Source organism: Festucalex cinctus, chromosome 10 (assembly GCF_051991245.1).
Source record: "Festucalex cinctus isolate MCC-2025b chromosome 10, RoL_Fcin_1.0, whole genome shotgun sequence".
In the NCBI taxonomy this organism is placed as follows: domain Eukaryota; kingdom Metazoa; phylum Chordata; class Actinopteri; order Syngnathiformes; family Syngnathidae; genus Festucalex; species Festucalex cinctus.
In genome coordinates, this window is record NC_135420.1 from 29,335,444 (window position 1) to 29,353,424 (window position 17,981).

General features: G+C 40.2%; 4 protein-coding genes across 5 annotated transcripts; 1 reads left to right on the forward strand and 3 right to left on the reverse strand.

Moving 5' to 3' along the window:
* The first annotated feature begins 1,946 nt into the window (after positions 1-1,946).
* LOC144027648 (alpha-2-HS-glycoprotein-like) lies at positions 1,947-5,945 on the forward strand. 2 transcript variants are annotated; one of them, XM_077535373.1, is made up of 7 exons: positions 1,947-2,277; positions 2,592-2,705; positions 3,313-3,397; positions 4,347-4,516; positions 4,607-4,723; positions 5,626-5,706; positions 5,769-5,945. In XM_077535373.1, exons 1-7 carry the CDS (start codon positions 2,035-2,037, stop codon positions 5,925-5,927), a joined length of 969 nt encoding a protein of 322 aa, XP_077391499.1. In that variant the 5' UTR covers positions 1,947-2,034; the 3' UTR covers positions 5,928-5,945. The 2 variants fall into 2 exon arrangements, with proteins under 2 accessions (XP_077391499.1, XP_077391500.1); XM_077535374.1 differs by lacking the exons at positions 5,626-5,706; positions 5,769-5,945 and adding an exon at positions 4,842-4,912 and having other exon boundaries at positions 1,949-2,277.
* A 1,800-nt stretch (positions 5,946-7,745) lies between these two features.
* On the reverse strand, positions 7,746-10,134 carry LOC144027060 (antihemorrhagic factor cHLP-B-like). Its single transcript, XM_077534339.1, has 7 exons — positions 9,896-10,134; positions 9,526-9,636; positions 9,032-9,116; positions 8,321-8,490; positions 8,131-8,247; positions 7,983-8,063; positions 7,746-7,922 (listed from the first exon to the last, which is right to left on the reverse strand). Exons 1-7 carry the CDS (start codon positions 10,088-10,090, stop codon positions 7,764-7,766), a joined length of 918 nt encoding a protein of 305 aa, XP_077390465.1. The 5' UTR covers positions 10,091-10,134; the 3' UTR covers positions 7,746-7,763.
* Positions 10,135-11,484: 1,350 nt separating this feature from the next.
* LOC144027087 (alpha-2-HS-glycoprotein-like) lies at positions 11,485-13,032 on the reverse strand. The gene is made up of 7 exons (XM_077534372.1): positions 12,801-13,032; positions 12,607-12,717; positions 12,445-12,529; positions 12,137-12,306; positions 11,933-12,049; positions 11,767-11,847; positions 11,485-11,695 (listed from the first exon to the last, which is right to left on the reverse strand). The coding sequence occupies exons 1-7, from the start codon at positions 12,990-12,992 to the stop codon at positions 11,531-11,533; spliced, it is 921 nt and encodes a 306-aa protein (XP_077390498.1). The 5' UTR covers positions 12,993-13,032; the 3' UTR covers positions 11,485-11,530.
* A 1,984-nt stretch (positions 13,033-15,016) lies between these two features.
* Positions 15,017-17,629, reverse strand: LOC144027056 (alpha-2-HS-glycoprotein-like). Its single transcript, XM_077534334.1, has 7 exons — positions 17,390-17,629; positions 16,223-16,333; positions 16,064-16,148; positions 15,720-15,889; positions 15,505-15,621; positions 15,322-15,402; positions 15,017-15,225 (listed from the first exon to the last, which is right to left on the reverse strand). The coding sequence occupies exons 1-7, from the start codon at positions 17,591-17,593 to the stop codon at positions 15,067-15,069; spliced, it is 927 nt and encodes a 308-aa protein (XP_077390460.1). The 5' UTR covers positions 17,594-17,629; the 3' UTR covers positions 15,017-15,066.
* Positions 17,630-17,981: the final 352 nt, after the last annotated feature.

Here is a 17,981-nt window from a genome sequence, read left to right on the forward strand (position 1 = left end):
CCAAACAAACACAGACTTTAACCGGCTTGGAGGGAATCGCTTGCGCGGTTACTGCTCGTTGCCTTTTCGCTTGCTTGAGTCATCAAGAAAATCAATCCCAACACACGAACAACCAAACTGGTTTGTTGACTCGGCATAGTCACGGCCGGGGATTATGTTAGCAAAAACAAAATGTTTCCGCAAAGAGGGGAAAAAAAAAAAAAAAAAAGTGACAAAAATAAGAAAAGTTACAATTTTCAATAGGGACGTAACGATATCCAAATATTATCACGATATGAAGCTCGAGATTAATGACAATTTGCAAAAACCAAACAAACAGAAGAACAAGGATCATTTTGTCCTTGTTTTATTCGTTTTATATATAATGTGACAACTTATTTGTGTCACATGTTGACTCTAGTTGATACATGTGTCGTTGTGTAAAATAGCATCGTTATAAACAATAACGAGGTGACGTTATGAGCAACAAATACTGTCATAACGTGTCAACAAAGTGCAATTATGCATCTGGAATGTCTATAGAAACCCAGCAGATGAAAATGCATCAATCATGGATCACACTAATAGCAAGCATTGCAAAATGCACAGAAAAAAAACAACGTGCAAATATTCACATGAAATTTATTGATGGCTTATAAATCTGCACTGACACAAAATATGAAAATGACACGAATACAAAAATTATACTTTGGTTTTTCATCCGCTATACATTATGTTTATATTCCAAGAAAGATATAAAAAGTGATACAACTATCGCCCCAGTCTACGTGTGTGTCCTTTTTTTAATTTTTTTTATAATGTTTACAGGTTGGCGGCTGAAAAGTTTATTCGTTCACTTGGACTTTAGTCCAAAAGAGTCAACACGCTCAACTGGACGAACATTTTGTGAACAAACAGAATTACAACATACATAGAAATCATACACCAACCAAGGTCATCGTGCATGGGTTGGAGTTTGTTTGATTGATTTAAACATCCCGTCTGCGCATGCGCACAAAAGTCCACTCGATCGCGTCGCGTCACAGGTTGATCGATCGATTTTACGGTGAATTGTCTTTTTTCGCAAATGTGCAGAATTTTGGACATTTGTTAGCTGAGATGAACCGAGAATTGAGGCAGACGTTTCCACACTCCCATTTGGCGCGTCCAACCCGAACCAGAACCCGAACCTCAACACGGAGGAAGGGGAGGAGTCCCGAGCAAGACGCCTCATCCGGATCGGGCTCCTCACCGTCGGATCATATCGCCCCCTGCTGTTGACAGAATAGAAAGAAAGAAAGAAAGAAAGAAAGAAAGAGGACACTTGATGTCAATTTTTGTCAACAGCAGGGGGCGCTATAGGACAAAATAGGAGCATCTCAAGATGAATAAAAAGGGATGGATTTATCTATGGAGTTAAATATGGTGCAGAAGAAAAATTGTAAAAAAAAAAAAATGTCTAAATTTGTACCTGTAAAAAAATTTGTATGTAAAAAAAAAATGGACCTGTAGAAAAACAAAAATGTATGTATTTATTTATCTCTTTATTTACTACTTCTCATTTATTTACTGATGTAAAATGTATTTACTTGTAAAAAAAAACCAAAACTATTCGCACTTCAAAATGTTTGCTTTGTTCTTGTTTGCTGCAAAAGCAAAGTTTGTTTATGTACTTTGTATACAGCAATGCCTGTTCTTAAAGCGCTTTATAAATAAAGTTGAGTTGAGTGGAGTACCTGGAAAAAAAATTGTATGTAAAAGAAAATTGGACCTGAAAAAAATGACCTGTAAAAAAAGTGTGTAAAAAAATTAACGTGTACGTAAAAAAATTGTACCTTAAAAAAAAAAACTTAAAAGCATGTGATTGGTTGATTGATTGGCATCAAACCACACCCACCACTAATGAGCACACAGGTGTCAGCTGTTTGTCCTCCCCTTCTGATTGGTCGTCAGCACTCCTCTGGTCTGGCAAAAAAAAAAAGGAAAAAAGTCTTTGCGCGCCGGTTCCGGTCCGGTCCAGTCGCTGTAATTGTGACGTACGTGCGCTCGGTCGCCATGTTGGCTCACCTGTCGCTGGTTGTGCTGTGCTGCCTTCAGGGCCTCCTCGGGGTGCCGTCCGCGTCACCTCCGCCGCCATCGTTGTTGTCAGACTCGTTCTCGGTTCTGCCGTTGACGGTCACGTGCGACGAGGCCGACGTGACGACGGCGGCGCGCTTCGGCGTGCGCGTCATCGACGAGAAGCGCAAACACGGATTCAAGTTCAAGTTGCACCAAGTCCAGGGCAGCAAATACCAACAGGTGAGCTTAGCGAGTTCCGAACTTGGTTTGGTGCGCAATGTGATGACGTCATTAGCCTCTAAAAACACGTTTTATTTTATTTTATTTGTTTTTGCCACTGTTGATTTGAAGACGCGTTCTCAGGAAACTGTTAAAAGTTTTGTGGTTTGAGTTGGAAAAATGCCGCCGCCTCGCATGGTGAGGGGGCGGGGTCACACGTGGCACGTGTTTGTCTCTGTCCTCAAGTGACTTGAGGATTTGACGGTTCATGATGGTGGCGTCTGACTGCATGTCCGTCCGTCCGCCTGTCTGTCTCTGTCCGTTTGTCCGCGCAGTTATCTGAAGGCAATTGCGACATCGACGTGGACGCGAAGCTGCTGCAGACCAAATGTCACTTCAGCAACCCCAAACCGGAAGACCACTGTGACGTCTTTCGACAGGGGGAACGGGTAAATATTCACTTGTGCACAAATTCATGTTGCTTGCTTGATGAGATTATGGGAGGAGTTGGATAGAAAAGTTCCAGTTCGCAGTTAATAATTTAAAAGGCAGGTCTGCCTTTAAAAAAAAAAAAAAATGATGATAATCATTTTTCACCTATTAAATCTATGCTATGGAGGACCAAAAATGCCAAAATTAAAAAAAATATATAAATGACTCAAAATAAAAATGATTAAAATAATTTGAAAAATAGAAACGAGTAAAATGTTTTAATTTTTTCAATTTTTGTTTTGTATTCTCATTAGTTTATTTATTTAGTAATGTATTTTGGCAGTTTTGGTCCGCCATACTTTGCAGCCCCACTCATCTAAATATGATATTCTGGCTAATATTGTGCAAGTGGAATATGAGTTAAGTAGGAAAATCCAGTTTTTTTTGTTTTTTGTTTTTTTTTTAAACCTAAACTCGGCATTTGGCCTCGACTTTATTTACTGTTTAGAAATTGAAATGGTTGAAGAAAACGTGACTTGGAAGTGAGTCAACTCTTTCTTGATGCATTTTAAAAAGTTGAGTTTATTTCTTTTGAAAAAGTTTATTGTGGTATTTGTGTTTTAGGGCACGTGGGCCACCTGCGCCATCAAACTTTCCGTCAGGGGCAAAGCGGCCGTCGTCACCACATACGAATGCGTCACCAAACCAGGTCACAACCTGCAACCGCTTTTTTTTTTTTTTCTTCCCCCCCTCATCCAACGCGTCTTGTCATTCACTGCTCAGTGTCACAAGTTTATTTGATTTATTTTTATTATTCCACACAAACTGTTAGTGCAGACTTGACTTGTGTACAAGCAAGCGTCAGCTAGCAGCAAAGTGCCTCAACTTTTCACTGAATGAAAGCTAAATTGGTGCTTAGCTGCACGTTGATGGTAAAATAAATATGAGATCATCTAGAAAATGGCCGACAACTACTTGTTGCAATGCAGTTTGGATGGAGGAGCACAAAAATGGCCGCTGGTGCTTTCAATTGCTTTTCTCAGCAAACTCCAAAATAGCTTTGATGATTAAAAAAAAAAAAAAAAAGTGTATATAATAAACGTAAAAAAATCAATAGTAACAAAAAAAAATCTAATAAATAGTAAAAAAAAAAATCTAAATATAGTAAAAAAAAAAATCTAAATATAGTAAAAAAAAAAATCAAAATTTTGTATAAAAAAAATCAAAATTAAAAAAAAATCAAAATATATCAATGGTAAAAAAAAGTTAAATTAATAGTTAAAAAAATCTAAATGTTTAAAAAAAAAAAAAGAAACAAAATAATTATATTTGACCTGCTGAGGACAAAATGTATCTGACAGTTTGTATGATTCCAGCTTTAAAGTTGCTGTCTGTAACAATTTGTGCAAAAAAATCTCAAATGTACTTGAATGATATTTTCTAATTGGCAGACAAACTAGATTTGGGTTAGTTTGCATTTTTTCCACCTTGTCTGGTGGATTTTAAAGAGGCGAAAATGCAGGTTAATTTTCCAGCCACAGGGGGGCAGTAGTGGCTTGAAATTCAATTTCTCAACACAAACTTGACTTGTGCTGGTTTTGACTTTGGAAAGTTTTTATTTGTAATTTTTTTAACTGAATCCGAGCAATTTTGCGCAGAACCCAGCAACAAGCAGGTTTCTCGCCTCCGTCCCGACTTCCCCGCCTTGTTGCCTCTGAACGACCCGACGGCTTTGAAAGCGGCGCACAAGGCCGTGCGCAAGTTCAACAAGGAGAGCCAACTGGGACATTTCTTCGACCTGTTGGAGGTGTCCCACGTGACCATCGGGGTGAGCGCCGCTGCTTTTTCCGGCTCGCCGCGTTGTCGTCAGTTGCTGGCGTCTTTTTCCCTCCAAACGTCTCGTCGTTGTGGTTGTCAGTACATGCAGCCCGTCGGCATGATCACGTGGGTGATGTTGGCCCTGGTGGAGACCAAGTGCCCCCGAGAGGCCACGCATACCTTTGCGCCCTGCACGCCGCTCTGTCCGCACCGAGCCGTGAGTTTGCTTCCGCCTGCTGCAAAATGAACGCGTCAGCTTTTCACTTCAAACTTCTTTTTTTTTTTTTTTTTCATGGCGTGAAATTTGTGGCCTCCTTCTTGCTTTGGGTAAAAAGTTTAACTAATTGCTGATGGTGAAGACTTGCTACGACGGACATGTATATAAATAAAAAAGGCAGTTAATGACTGTGTATACTTTTTATTTATTTTTTTAATAAGAGGGTGGGGGGGGCTAATTGGCAATTTTTTTTCCCTCCGTAATATAAAAAAAAACTCACAAATTTGCCAATTCGGTTCCCCCCACCCTCTAAAAAAAAAAAAGTCATTAACTGCCTATTTTTTTTCTTTTTTTCTTTTAGGGTGGGGGCAATATTCTGAGCAAACGCACAAATTTACCATTTTAGAAAGCCACAAATCTATTTTTTATTTTTTTTTTTCCCCCTCAGAATATTGCCCCTGCCTTCTAAAAAATATATTTTATACATGGCCCTAATATGCCATATTAATTGCCCATGCTCTCTAAAACAATTTTATGCAGTCGTATAACTTTTGTTTTTGAGGGTGGGGGCAATATTCCAAGCAAACTTTCAAATTTACCTCTTTAGAAAGCCCCAAGTTTATGAACTGGCAAATTTTTGGGTGTTCTCAGAATATTGCCCTCTTAAAACCAAACAAAACATTTATGCATGGTTTTAATATGCAGTCGTATTCATTAACTTTTTTTGGGGGGGGTGGGGGGCAATATTCCAAGAAAACAAATTTGCCATTTTCGAAAGTGTCGAATTTGTAGGTTTTCTTAGAATATTGCCCCTGCCCTCTTAAAAAATAAAAATAAAAAATAAGTATACATGACCCTAATATACGCCATTGTTTTCATCAACTGACATTTTGTTTTTGAAGCAACACTTCTTCTGCGAAACGTTCTACTACAACTTGCAAGACAAAGTTGGCCAACTTGATTGTGAATTGTACCTCCCAAAAGTAAGTCTGCAACAAATGTCAGGTTTGTTGTGCACCCTAACGACTCTTTGGTCCTTCCCCAGGATTCGTCCCCCCTCCCATACGGCCAACCGGAGCCCGACTGTGGACCGTTGTTCCACCAAAGTCCGGAATTTTCCGCTTGCAAGGCGCAGCTGAGCCACCCGGTCCCGTCGGTGCACAACATTTGTCCCTTCCCGCTTAAAGTCATCTTGCCGTCATAATAAAAGTTGAAGGACAAACTTGTTGGCTGCTTTGTGCACATTTGATGTAAGAAAACAAGTTTTTTTTTTTTTTTTTTTTTTTTTAAATCTAAATGGAAAAATGTTTTCCCTCAGCTGTTGACTGACTTTGGAGGAGTTTGTCCTATGTGGTGTTAAGGAGCCAGAATGTGAAGTCCTAAAATGATTTGATTTCAATTATTTGATACCGCCTTGTCCATATTTGAGTGCTGGGAGCGCTGTTTATGTTGTACCCGATTTGGCCACTTGGGGGCAGTGTGGTTCCACGCGTTCTGATACGCAGTTAAGTTGTCGGCACGTTGGAGAGGTAGAAGGAGAAAGTCGCGATCAAGTTGGGCCAATAGTTTTATTTATTTTTTTCTCCACAGCGTAGGAAGAACGTATGCCAGTGAGTAATATACTTTTCTGTATAATTCCTGAAGCGTTTTGTATGAATAGTCCTTTTGAGGGCTAAAAGTGTCTGCGAGTAGCGCGCTAATTAGCTTTAGCGAGTAGCGTGCTAATTAGCATTAGCAAGTCAGGCTGGAGTAGATCGTGACCTTTCTTTTGCTGTCTATAAAATGAAGCAGAAATTGTCAAATCGTTTTGAATTAACTTCTAATCTGAATCAAATTGCAGACCCAAAAATCATAAAATTGTGAGACAGTCAATGATTCCCCCTCCTAATTTTCCTCATTTATGTCTGCTGATTAGTCATGTTGGTTCTCATCTAGAGTATGTTTAAGTTAAACCTTCACATGATTTTTTTTTTTTCTTTTTTGCAGTTAACTGCATCCTTCATGTCACATTTGTTGCATTGTATTTGTGTGAACAGTGGCCAAAAAAATAAATCCTGGTTGAGAAGTTAGAAAAATTCCAAAATAGTCTTTAAAACCAAAACCTCAAATTTTGAACCAGACTTGTGCTTGAAAGTCAACTCAAGGGAAATCCCAAGAATTCAAATTTTCTTGCATCACTTGACCACAGAAAAGCCACAAGTAACTTCATTTGTTCTTTTGATTTCACTTGACAAATGTGATGACATCACGTGAGCGGGAAGGGACGAATGTGGTGTGATGGACGTCTCAGGGTTGTCAAGTGGCGCATGCAGCGGAAAGCTTGTGCACTCTGGTGGAACAACCGCCTGCAGATGGGCTCTGCCTCACCTGCTGGGAGGAACAATGAGGCACTCGGCATGTACAAATCCATGGTGCGCTTTTTGCTGACTTACTTTCAGTGGGTACGTTTCACAGTCCACTTGTTTGTGCAAGTTGGAATAGGATGCTTGGCAATAGATGCGCTTTCAAAGCAGATTAAAAACTAAAGTAATCAAGTTCATATCAACCACAAACCTTTGGCAATATTTATAGACATCCAGTTTGCGTTAGTGTTCCAATACCAGTTTTTTTTGTACTGATAGCTGGTTTCTCTTTAACTTGAAAAAGCTGCCCTACCATTGGTTCAGAGCATTCATGGGCCAATAGGATGTCTTGTCTCAGCATGCCAGTGAAGGTCATGCACAACAAGACATGATGCGGCATCCAAATTGCCCATTACGAGGCTGGGGAAGTTCCCATGCTGAATCTTTTCCATTACCTACCAATAAAAGTTCCAGAACCTTCACAAAGGGGGATTTAGGCTTGCATTATTTTTGAGAATTGTTGAAATTCTCAAAGTTTGTTTTTTGTGGAGGGGTAGAAATCCCAATTGAGGTGGCCCCAGTTCTTCGGCTTTAGCATGAAAGCTAACCATCCAAACCCAAATGGCAGCCATGTTTGAAAATCAGTTGCATTCAAGTCATCACAGACGAGCAGTAGCGCATCGTTTTTAAATGTTCATTTATTGAGGTTTGTGCGTGTGAAGCGGGAAGGGACAAATGTGGTGGACGGACGGCTGCGGGTTTCTCAGCTTGGCCTTGCAAACGCAAGCTTCCGAACTCTGGTGGAACAACGGCCTGCAGACGGGCTCCGGCTCGCCCGCCGGGAGGGGTGACGACATCTGCACAGATGAACAATGAGGCACTCGCCGTGCACAAGCGCCGCTTTTTGCAAGACTTACTTTTGCTGGGTACGTTTCACAGTCCAGTTCTCCCACCTGGCTGTGAGAGTTGTAATAGGACGCTTGGCAGTACACGCGAGTCTAAAAGAAACGACAAGTCACTCGGAAAGGCTGACGGATACGGAAGCTAACAGCTGAGCTAACTCACAGCTCTGTCAGGGCAGCGAGGCGTGCAGGCGGCAAACGCGTGCGCCGACTGGCGGGGACACGTCGTCTCCACCAGGGCGAACTTCAGAAGGGTGACGGTGCCGATGTTGACCACATCCTGCCACAGGGACGACGAGGCAGTCAAACATCAAGCAAAAGAAAAACGGCGAGCCGTTAAGACGAGTCCTCGCCTTGGCTGTGAGTTGCGCCACTTCCATCAGGGTGAAGTAGTGGACACGTTTGCTCTCCCGGTTGAATTTGCGCACCGCCTCGTTGACGGCGCTCACGCCGGTCGGGTCGTTCAGTGGCAGCAATTTGGCGCACGAGGGACAAACCGTTAGCAGCTCCTCGTTTGTCAGCTCTGCAAACAGATGGAGAAATGCGGCGCTTAAAAAGGTTCTGGCCCACCGGGAATGTGCCTCATTTGCCAGATCTTCAGCCAGCCATTTTACAAGGCTTAGAGAAGATTGTGTTCCATTGCTATAAAAACATGGAACCTAAGGAGAAAAACAAAAAAAAAATCTCATCTTTCAACAAGGGAGAAAAAAAAAAAAAAAGTGTCCATTTTGCAGTAAGTCGCATTAGAATCTCGCCAACTTTCACTCACATATCTGTTAACACAGCTTTGTTGCAAAATGGCCCTGGTTGATCTTTTATACTCTGCTGCCACCTGCTGGCCATTTTTGTAACTACCATTGTCATTCTTCAGTTCAGAGGCTATATCAAAGCCTTCTGTACGCTCTTGCATTTAAAAAAAATAATTAAATACTTATTGGGGTGCATGGTAATATTAAACAGAACCTATTGATATGATTTTGGAAGCAAATGAGTTAAGGCTTTACCGAATTTTGCAGCCACATGCAAAAAAAAAAAACCGACAAGTAGTGTTTGTGTGTGATGACCTGGTCTGGTGGTGCATTCATATTTGGTGATTTTGGCCATACCCCACATCACCCAGAATTCAACACTGCAGGTGGCCACGGCGCCCTGGGGGGGGAGAAACAAGGAAAAAAAAAAGTTAGCATCAGAAACCATGCAAGTGTATTGCATCATTAAAAAAAAAAAAATAAAAATTACTCCAAAATTTTCCTGTTTAAAAAAAAAAAAAAAAATATTTTTCTGAGTAATTTCTGAATATTCCCCCCCCCATTTTTTATGACAAAAAAAGATTGACTCTAAAACACAAGTTAGTGCTTTTTTTTTTTTTAATTAATGTTTTTTGTAAGTAATTTCCCCGTTTTTTTAATGGCAAAAAATAATGAGTAACAAAAAAAAACAAACAAACCCAAAAGCATATTTTTAGGTGCAATTTTATTTTTATTTTTTTAAGCGAACGCTGAATAAGCTTCCATCATAAGCAGCTGTGGACTTGTTGGGGAAGCGAGAGAATATTCACCCGTTGGTCCATCTGCCACAGCTCGCATTGGTCGGCAGGTTTGGGGTTGCTGAAGTGACATTTGGTCTGCGACAGCTTCACGTTCACGTCAATGTGGCAACCGCCGGAAAACTGCAAAAATAAAGAAAATGAACGATGTGGCATTTAAGAGTTAAGACCCTTGATCAAAATGAACACATGCTAGGTGGCTACATATTAGCATTGCTACCAAAAAAACAAAACAAAAACTACACATTGTCAAAGCATGGTCAACATTTCAATATGTTCAAGTGATTGCATTAAATGGAAGTACTTGAAATTATTAGTCATACTAAAAATATGTCATTTCTCCAGTAAATGAAGACAAACGATGATGATGCTAAATGCTAACCTGTTGGTAATTGCTGCTCTGGACCTCCCGCAGCCTGAACTTGAAGCCGTGCTTGTGCCTGTCGTTGATGTGGCGGACGGCCATGCCGGCCGCCGCCTTCACGCTGTCCCGGCCGCACGTCAGCGTTTGCGGCGCCACAAAAGCCGGCAGAGCCGCCGCGCACCACAGAAGAACAGCAAACAGGTGAGTCGCCATCGTGAACAAAACGATGGAGAAGCGCAAGCAAGTGCAGGCGACGCAACACTCGCTCGCATTTAAAGCGGGCCGACGAGCTCTTCCGGCCAATGGCAGGGCAGGACAGACAGCTGACGCCTGTGTGCTAATTAGTGGGGGTGGGCGTGGCTTCGACTAATCACCATGGTGATGAGTGATGACTCATTCACCGCAGATGGAAGCTGAAGCAAAAAAATACATTTTTTTGGTGAAATATTTTCAAATCTAAGCTTAGAAACTTTTTTTTTTAATGATGTTTTTCTCCTTTTGTTCCTCTACTGACTAAATCCTTCAATAGCCTGCCGAGGCCTTTTGCAAGGCAAGGCAAGTTTATTTGTATAGCACATTTCATACATTTTGCAGAACAAGATGGAGGCAAAAAATATCAAAACAGGACAACTTTATTGCATACAGAAGGCAGATCTTTTTTTTTTTTTAAAGAAAAACAGTTGCATTTTTCTGATTTTTTTGGGGGGAGGCGGAAGTCCTACTTTTGACATTTTTCAGGAACATATTAGATTTTTTTTTTCCTCGGTTTTAAGAACATTTTTTTAAGTAGAATTTTTTTGCATTTTGATTTTTGGGGGGGTTGTTGGAAGACCTACTTTTGACATTTTTCAAGAACAAATATTTGATAATTTTTTTTTTCCTCGGTTTTAAGAACATTTTTAAGTAGAATTTTTTTGCATTTTGATGATTTTTTTGGGGGGGGGTTTGTTGGAAGACCTACATTTGACATTTTTCAAGAACAAATATTTGATTTTTCCCCCTCAGTTTTAAGAACAAGATTTTTTGAAGGAGAAGTTTTGATTTTTTTGGGGGGGAGGCAGAAGTCCAACTTTTTACGTTTTTCAGACTAGAATAAGGACCATTGAAAATGTCACAGAAGTGACATCAAGCAGCAGCCAATAGAAAAGCACCAAACGGTGTCACTCCCATGTTTTTAATTCTACACAATATCTTTTTAAAGGGATACTTCATTTATTTAGCCCATTCTAGCAATAGAAAGTTAGAATCTCATTTTTCATGTACAATTAAGCCAATTGACTGAAAATCGCATCACATGCTCAGGTAACAACCCGAGTTTGTTTTCTGGATTGGGTCATGTCACACAAGCCGAGCTGTGATTGGTTGCCTGAGCACATTGTGATATTTTCAGTTGACAGCAAGATGCAAAATTTAAAAAAAAAAAAAAAAAAAAAAAGTACATGGAAGTATCGCAGACAATTATAATGGTTGACTGCCAAAAGTGGCCAAGTATTTTTATTGTGCACAAGTTAAAAACAAAGCATTTATTAAATGACTAATAACCACCTTGAAAATTAAAAAAAAATTCAAAATAAGGCCAAAATTAATAACCTACACAGAGACTCAAATTTCGTTTAAATTTTTATTCACGAGTTGCCAAGCGCAGCGCCATGTTCATCCTTGGAACCAATATGGCCGATCGACGAGAAGCGGGAAGGGACAAATGTGATGGACGACCGGCTTGTTGATTCCCAACTGCGCCTTGCAGGCGAAAGCTTCCGGGCTTTGATGGAACAAAAGTCTGCACGCGGGGCCCGACACCGGAGCAGAGCCGGACTTCTGCGGGGGAGGGAAAAGAAAAGGAAACATTGAAGTGCAAATTACGACATTTGCTTTTGTTTCCGACTTACTTGCGGCGGATACGTTTCACAATCAAGACTTGTAATTTCTTCTTGCCGGTCTAAATAAGAGACCTGGCAAAAGACGTGAGCCTGAAAGGGGGACGAGAAGTTGACAAATGTGTCCAAAAGCAAAAATCAGCATTTAAAGGTTTCATTAGCATGACGGCTAACTCACAGCGTCATCGGGGCAGAGCGGCGCGCAGCGTGCAAACGTATTCTCGGCCTCTCGGGGGCAGTCCGTCTCCACCAGGGCCAACGCCAGACTCGTATGCGAGCCCCACGGATTAATATACTGACACGTGGGGGGGGAAGAAAAGATTCTTTCAAAATAAGCAAAACTGGCTGGTGATGCGGCAAACAAGCAAAAAGCAGTCGTCACCCCGCTTCTCAGGTGCGTAATTTCCATCAGGGTGAAGAAATTGCGGTGTTTGCCTTCGCGGTTGAACTTGAGCACCACCTGGTGGGCCGCTTTCAAACCCCTCGGGTCGTCCAGGGCCAACAAGTCGGAGCAGTCGGGACAAATCTTATTCAATTCTGCATTGGTGGGGTCTAAAAAGGGAGAAAAATATAAATAAAACTTGAATTTCAAGTTGAGATGTAGCAAGCAGTTAAATGATTCGAATGGCAGTTAATCTTTTCAGGAGCGTTTTCTAAAATCCAATTATGACGCCGTTGACGAGCGCTTACCTGGTCTGGTGGCGCAAAGGTGCTTGCTGACGGTGACCTTGCCGGATGCCACCGCAAGACGGACGTCGCACGTCGACACCGCACCCTGAAAAAAGACAAACAAGCCGTCATGAACCAGACCGTGGCAAAAAAATAAAAAATTGATTGCGACAGGATCCGTACGCGTTCGTGCATTTTGAAGGGGACGCACTGCTGGTGAGGTTTGGGGTTGCTGAAGTGACATTTGGTTTGCACCAGCTTCAGTGACACGTCCAAGTGGCAACCGCCAGGAACCTAACAAAAACATATATATATATATTTTGTGAGCAAAAGCCAATTTTCCGACTGCTTGCCTTTGCCTCGCGCTAAACGCTAACCTGCAGATAGTTGCTGCTGAGGATCTCGTCAAGCTTGAACTTGTATCCGTGCTTGTGCTGCCAGTTGATATGTTGGACGGCGACGGCGGCCAGCGTCTCCACGCCATCCGGCCGGCAGGTGGCCGGAAAAGACGTCTGGACCAGGTGGGCCAGGGCGCACCACAGCAAACCGACAAACAGGTGAGCGAACATCGTGGGAAACAACACAAGATGACAAATGAGCACTTGCGTGCGCACTTGAATTTAAGCGGGCTGACGAGCGCCGACGACCAATCGCGCGGGAGCTCGAGCAGCTGACGCGTGTCGGCTCGTTAGCGGCGGGGCCTGCTTGCAATCAGTCGCCAAGGCAACCGCAAGCACAAGCTAGCAAACAATCACAAAACAAACTTTGAATTGTACCCAAAAAAAACCCCATATATATATATATATATATGTATATATTTATATGATGATTTTTTGACACAAGCTGCCATTTTCACTTTTATTATTTGAAGAGCAAAATCATTATTTTTTTTAGAAATTGTTCCTCAACTTTAAATCATTTGCTTTGGGTTTTTCCAAAAAGTTTTCTAGGGACTTTTTCGCTGAGAAATGCTTCATTTTTTTTTCTTCATCAATTTCTTTTTTGAACAAAAAGAACAAAAAACAATCTTATTCAGAACTTACAATATTTATAATTTATCATGGAAAAAAAAGTTTTATTTTTACAAAAGAAAAGGTGATATATTTTTCAAGAAAATCTTATTTTTTGGACAAAGTTTGTATTTTTCTAAACTGTGTTGTTTATTTTAAATTATATATAATGGAGGCAGGGACAAAAAAAAATCTGACAAAAATGTTTGGGGGTGTTAGAGATAAAAAAAAAATTTAAAAGTTTTTTTTTACTAGAATAAAAAATATATTTAAGAAAAAAAATAGTATTTTTCAAGATAATGGTTGTACAAGTAAAAGCCTTTTTGAGGTAAAAAAAAAAGAAGTCATTTTTCAAGCATGTATTTGTTTTGTTTTTATATAAAATAAACAAATAAAAAATTTAAAAAAATTCTCTTTAGACAGAGAAGAAATCCATATTTTAAGAAAAAAATGTGACAACCAATTATTGAGAAAGGCTGTTGAGATTTTAATATTAACCGGAAGGACCATTAAAAATGTGTCACAGAAGTGATGTCATCTAACAGCAGCCAATAGAAGAGCACCAAAAGACGTCACCATTTAAAAAAAAATGTTTTTAATAAAGGGATGCTTCACTCATTTAGCCCATTGTACCAATAAAAAGTTAGTTTATAATTAAACTCATTCACTCGCCACCATTTTCACATTTCGCAGTCCCGTTCGCTCTCGGCTGTTTTACTGGATTTTGCAAGGCCCACAGAATATTGTGTTCAATTGCTATTAAAGCATGGAACCTATCAAAAGAAAGATTAAAGTCTCTTCTTTCATTAGGAAAAAAAAAAAGTATGATTCTGTTTCCGTTTTGCAGAAATTATCATTAGAAGAGAGCTAAGTTTCATCAGTTTTCACAAATCTATTTAAAATTGTAAGTAATTGAGCTTTTTTTCTACATGGCCCCGGTTGATCTCCTTTGCTCTGCTGCCACCTGCTGGCCGTTTGTGTAATTACCATTTCTGCAACCGTTCTTCACAGTTGAGAGGCTGCATCAAAGCCTTCTGTATGCTCTAGCATTAAAAAAAACAAAAAAAAAAACTATAAATACGTCTTTGGGACACTTAGAACATTTAAACAAAACATATTTACAAGTTATTGGGAGCAAATGAGTTAATTTCATATTTCCACATACAATTAATGCTTTAAAAAAAACAAAAAACTGCCACTTGACTGAAAATGACATCACATGTGCTTAGGTAACAACCAATCACAGTTGACCCGTTTTCTAGGTTGGGTCATGTGACATTCACAAGCTGCGCTGTGATTGATTACCTGAGCACATTGTGATGATGTCATTTTCAGTTGACATAAAGTCACAAAATGAGTTTAAAATAGGCACCGATTGTACAGAAAGTTTGCCTGCCAAAAATAGATAAATAAGTATTCCTTTAAATATTGCAAACAAGTTTTTTTTTTTTTTTAAACAAAAACAAAGCATTTATTTAATGACAACAAAAACCAGAACCACCTTGAAAACTAATTTAAAAAACCCTCAAAATTAAACTAAAATGAAATATGCCAAAATTGTAGTAACCCTGGCCAGACTCAAATTTAGTTTATTTTATTTTTTATTCATGAGTTGCCAAGCGCAGCGCCATGTTCATCCTTGGAACCAATATGGCCGATTGATGAGAAGCGGGAAGGGACAAATGTGATGGACGGCCGGCTTGCGGATTCCCAACTGCGCCTTGCATGCGAAAGCTTCCGGCCTCTGATGGAACAAAACGGCGCACGAGGGGCCCGACACCATAGACGACTTCTGTGGGGGAGGAGAAAGGGGAAAAAAAAAAAAAAAAAAAAAAAAGTTGAAGTGCTTTGTGTGTACAAATGACATTTGCTTTTGTTGCTAACTTACTTGCGGCGGATACGATTCACAATCAAGATGTGCAATTTGATCTTGCCAGTGGTGATAAGTGGCCTGGCAAAAGACGTGAACCTTAAAGGAGAAGGGGGGGGGGGGGGGCAGCTGATAATTGCGTCCAAAAAACAAAATGGGCGTTTGTGTTTGACCGTCGCATTAGCATGACGGCTAACTCACAGCTCGGTTGGGGCAGAGCGGCGTGCAGCGTCCAAACGTATTCTCGGCCTCTCGGGGGCAGTCCGTCTCCACCAGGGCCAACTCCAGCCACGTCACCATGCCCACGTTGGAAATGTACTGACATGCGGGGAAAACAAAACAAAAACAAACACAAAAATAAAAATGTAGCCTTGTGATGCAATGAGCAAGAAGAAAAAAAAAAAAAAAGTCATCACCCCGCTTGTCAGCTGCGCAATTTCCATCATGGTGAAGAATTTGCGGCGTTGCCCCTCGCGGTTGAACTTGAGCACCACCTGGTGGGCCGCTTTTGCGCCTGTCGGGTCCTTCAGGGGCAGCAAGACGGGACAGTCGGGACAAATCCAGGCCATTTCCGCATTGGTGTGTTCTGAAAGGGAAAAATTTAAAACATGCATGCCAACGTCAAACGTGCGCACAAAATATATTAAAAAAAAATCAAAAGTTGAATTTCAAGTTGAGATGTAGCGAACAGTAAAATGATGATTCCAACGGCAGTTCATCTTTTCAGAAGTTTGATTTTGCGACAATGGCGAGCGCTTACCTGGCCTGGTGGCGCAAAGGTGCTTGCTGACGATGACCTTGCCGGACGCCACCGCAAGACGGACGTCGCACGTCGACACCGCACCCTGAAAAAACAAAAAAGCCGTCATGAACCCGACCGTGGCCAAAAAAGTGGAATGTATTGCGCCGGAATCCGTACGCGTTCGTGCATTTGGAAGGGGACGCACTGCTGGTGAGGTTTGGGGTTGCTGAAGTGACATTTGGTCTGCAACAGCTTCAGTGACACGTCCAAGCGGCAACCGCCAGGAACCTGACAACAAAAACAGGCACAAAAATAAAATTAATCAATTAATTCAGTGCGAATACTAAGATAACCTGTTAATGGGCCTTACTCGAGGACAAATAAACCAACATCTGGAAAGAAATTTAAACTGAAGAGATTTGATTCATTATTAAAAAATAAGTTTCTTAATCATTTTGTCACCAAAATTTATTTGCCTATTGCTTGCCTTTCTGCATTTGTCCCTTTGGCTTTCATCAAGGAATTTGCCGCCTACCAAAATAATAATATTATAAAGAATAGAAGTATAATAAAAACAGCAAAAACAAATGCATAATAGCAAAAAGAAGTATTCATAAATAAATTATCTAAAAATAGCAAAAATAAATATAAAAAAAAAAATAGTAGAAAAATAAAAAATAACTAAATATGAAGAAATAAAACTATACCATAAGAAATATAATTAATCAAAAATAGTAAAAAATAATCAGTTTAATTAAAAATAGCAAAAAGGCATAATCAATAAAAATAGCAAGAAATATAATCATAATACACTAAAAATAGCAAAAAAGAAAAAAAAATAGAAAAAAGAAATTTAATCAGAATTAAATTAAAAATAGTTACAAAAAATAATCATAAATTGCTGCTCTTTTTATCCATTTACATTAAATTATTTACTTTTTTATTATAGTTTGAAAGTCTTTGCACTGAACGGGCTTGCACTAGACGGTTACATTGCACATTGACAAACTGAATCTGATCGAATCAGAAATTAATTAAAAATAGCAAAAAGCAATAAATCATAAATAGTAAAGAAATAAAAACCACTATAAAAATAAGTAAAAACGGTAAAGAAAAATATATATTTTTTTAAGTTCAGGACTCAAGTTATTTGGCGACGAGGGGATCATATTGCTAAAAAAAAAAATGTATATAAAAAAAAAGTAAGGAAAATAATTTGCTCGCAAATGTTAAGGCTAAAGATAATTGCACACTTGATGAATTCCATTATTTCCTTGAAAAAAACAGATTGATGAACTGCTCGTGTTGGTAAGGTGTTGCTAGCGCTAAGCGCTAAGCGCTAACCTGCCGATAATTGCTGCTGAGGATCTTGTGGAGCTTGAACTTGTATCCGTGCTTGTGCTGCCAGTTGATATGTCGGACGGCGATGCCAGCCAGCATCTCCACGCCGTCCGACCGGCAGGCGGCCCCCGGAAGAGGCGTCCTCCCCAGGAGGGCCAGCGGGGCCAAAGTGCACCACAGCAGACCGACAAACAGGTGAGCGACCATCGCCAAAAGTTGACAAAGCGCACACGTTTTTTGGCTGCACGATTTAAGAAGGTTGACGAGACCCGACCGCCAATCGCGCGGGAGCGCAAGCAGCTGACACGTGTCGGCTCGTTAGTGGCGAGCCTGCTTGCAATCAATCGCCAAGGCAACCGCAAAAACAAGCACAATCTTGCAAACACGACCAAAACAAACTTTGAATAGTACACAAAAAACTTTTTAAGAAGGGAAAAAATAAATATATATATATATATATATTTATATATATATATATATATATATTTTTTTTTTTTTGACACAAGCTGCCATTTTTGTTATTATTTGAAGCGCAAAGTCAGTTATTTTTGGAGAAATAGTTCCTCGACTTCAAACAGTTTGCTTTGGGTTTTTC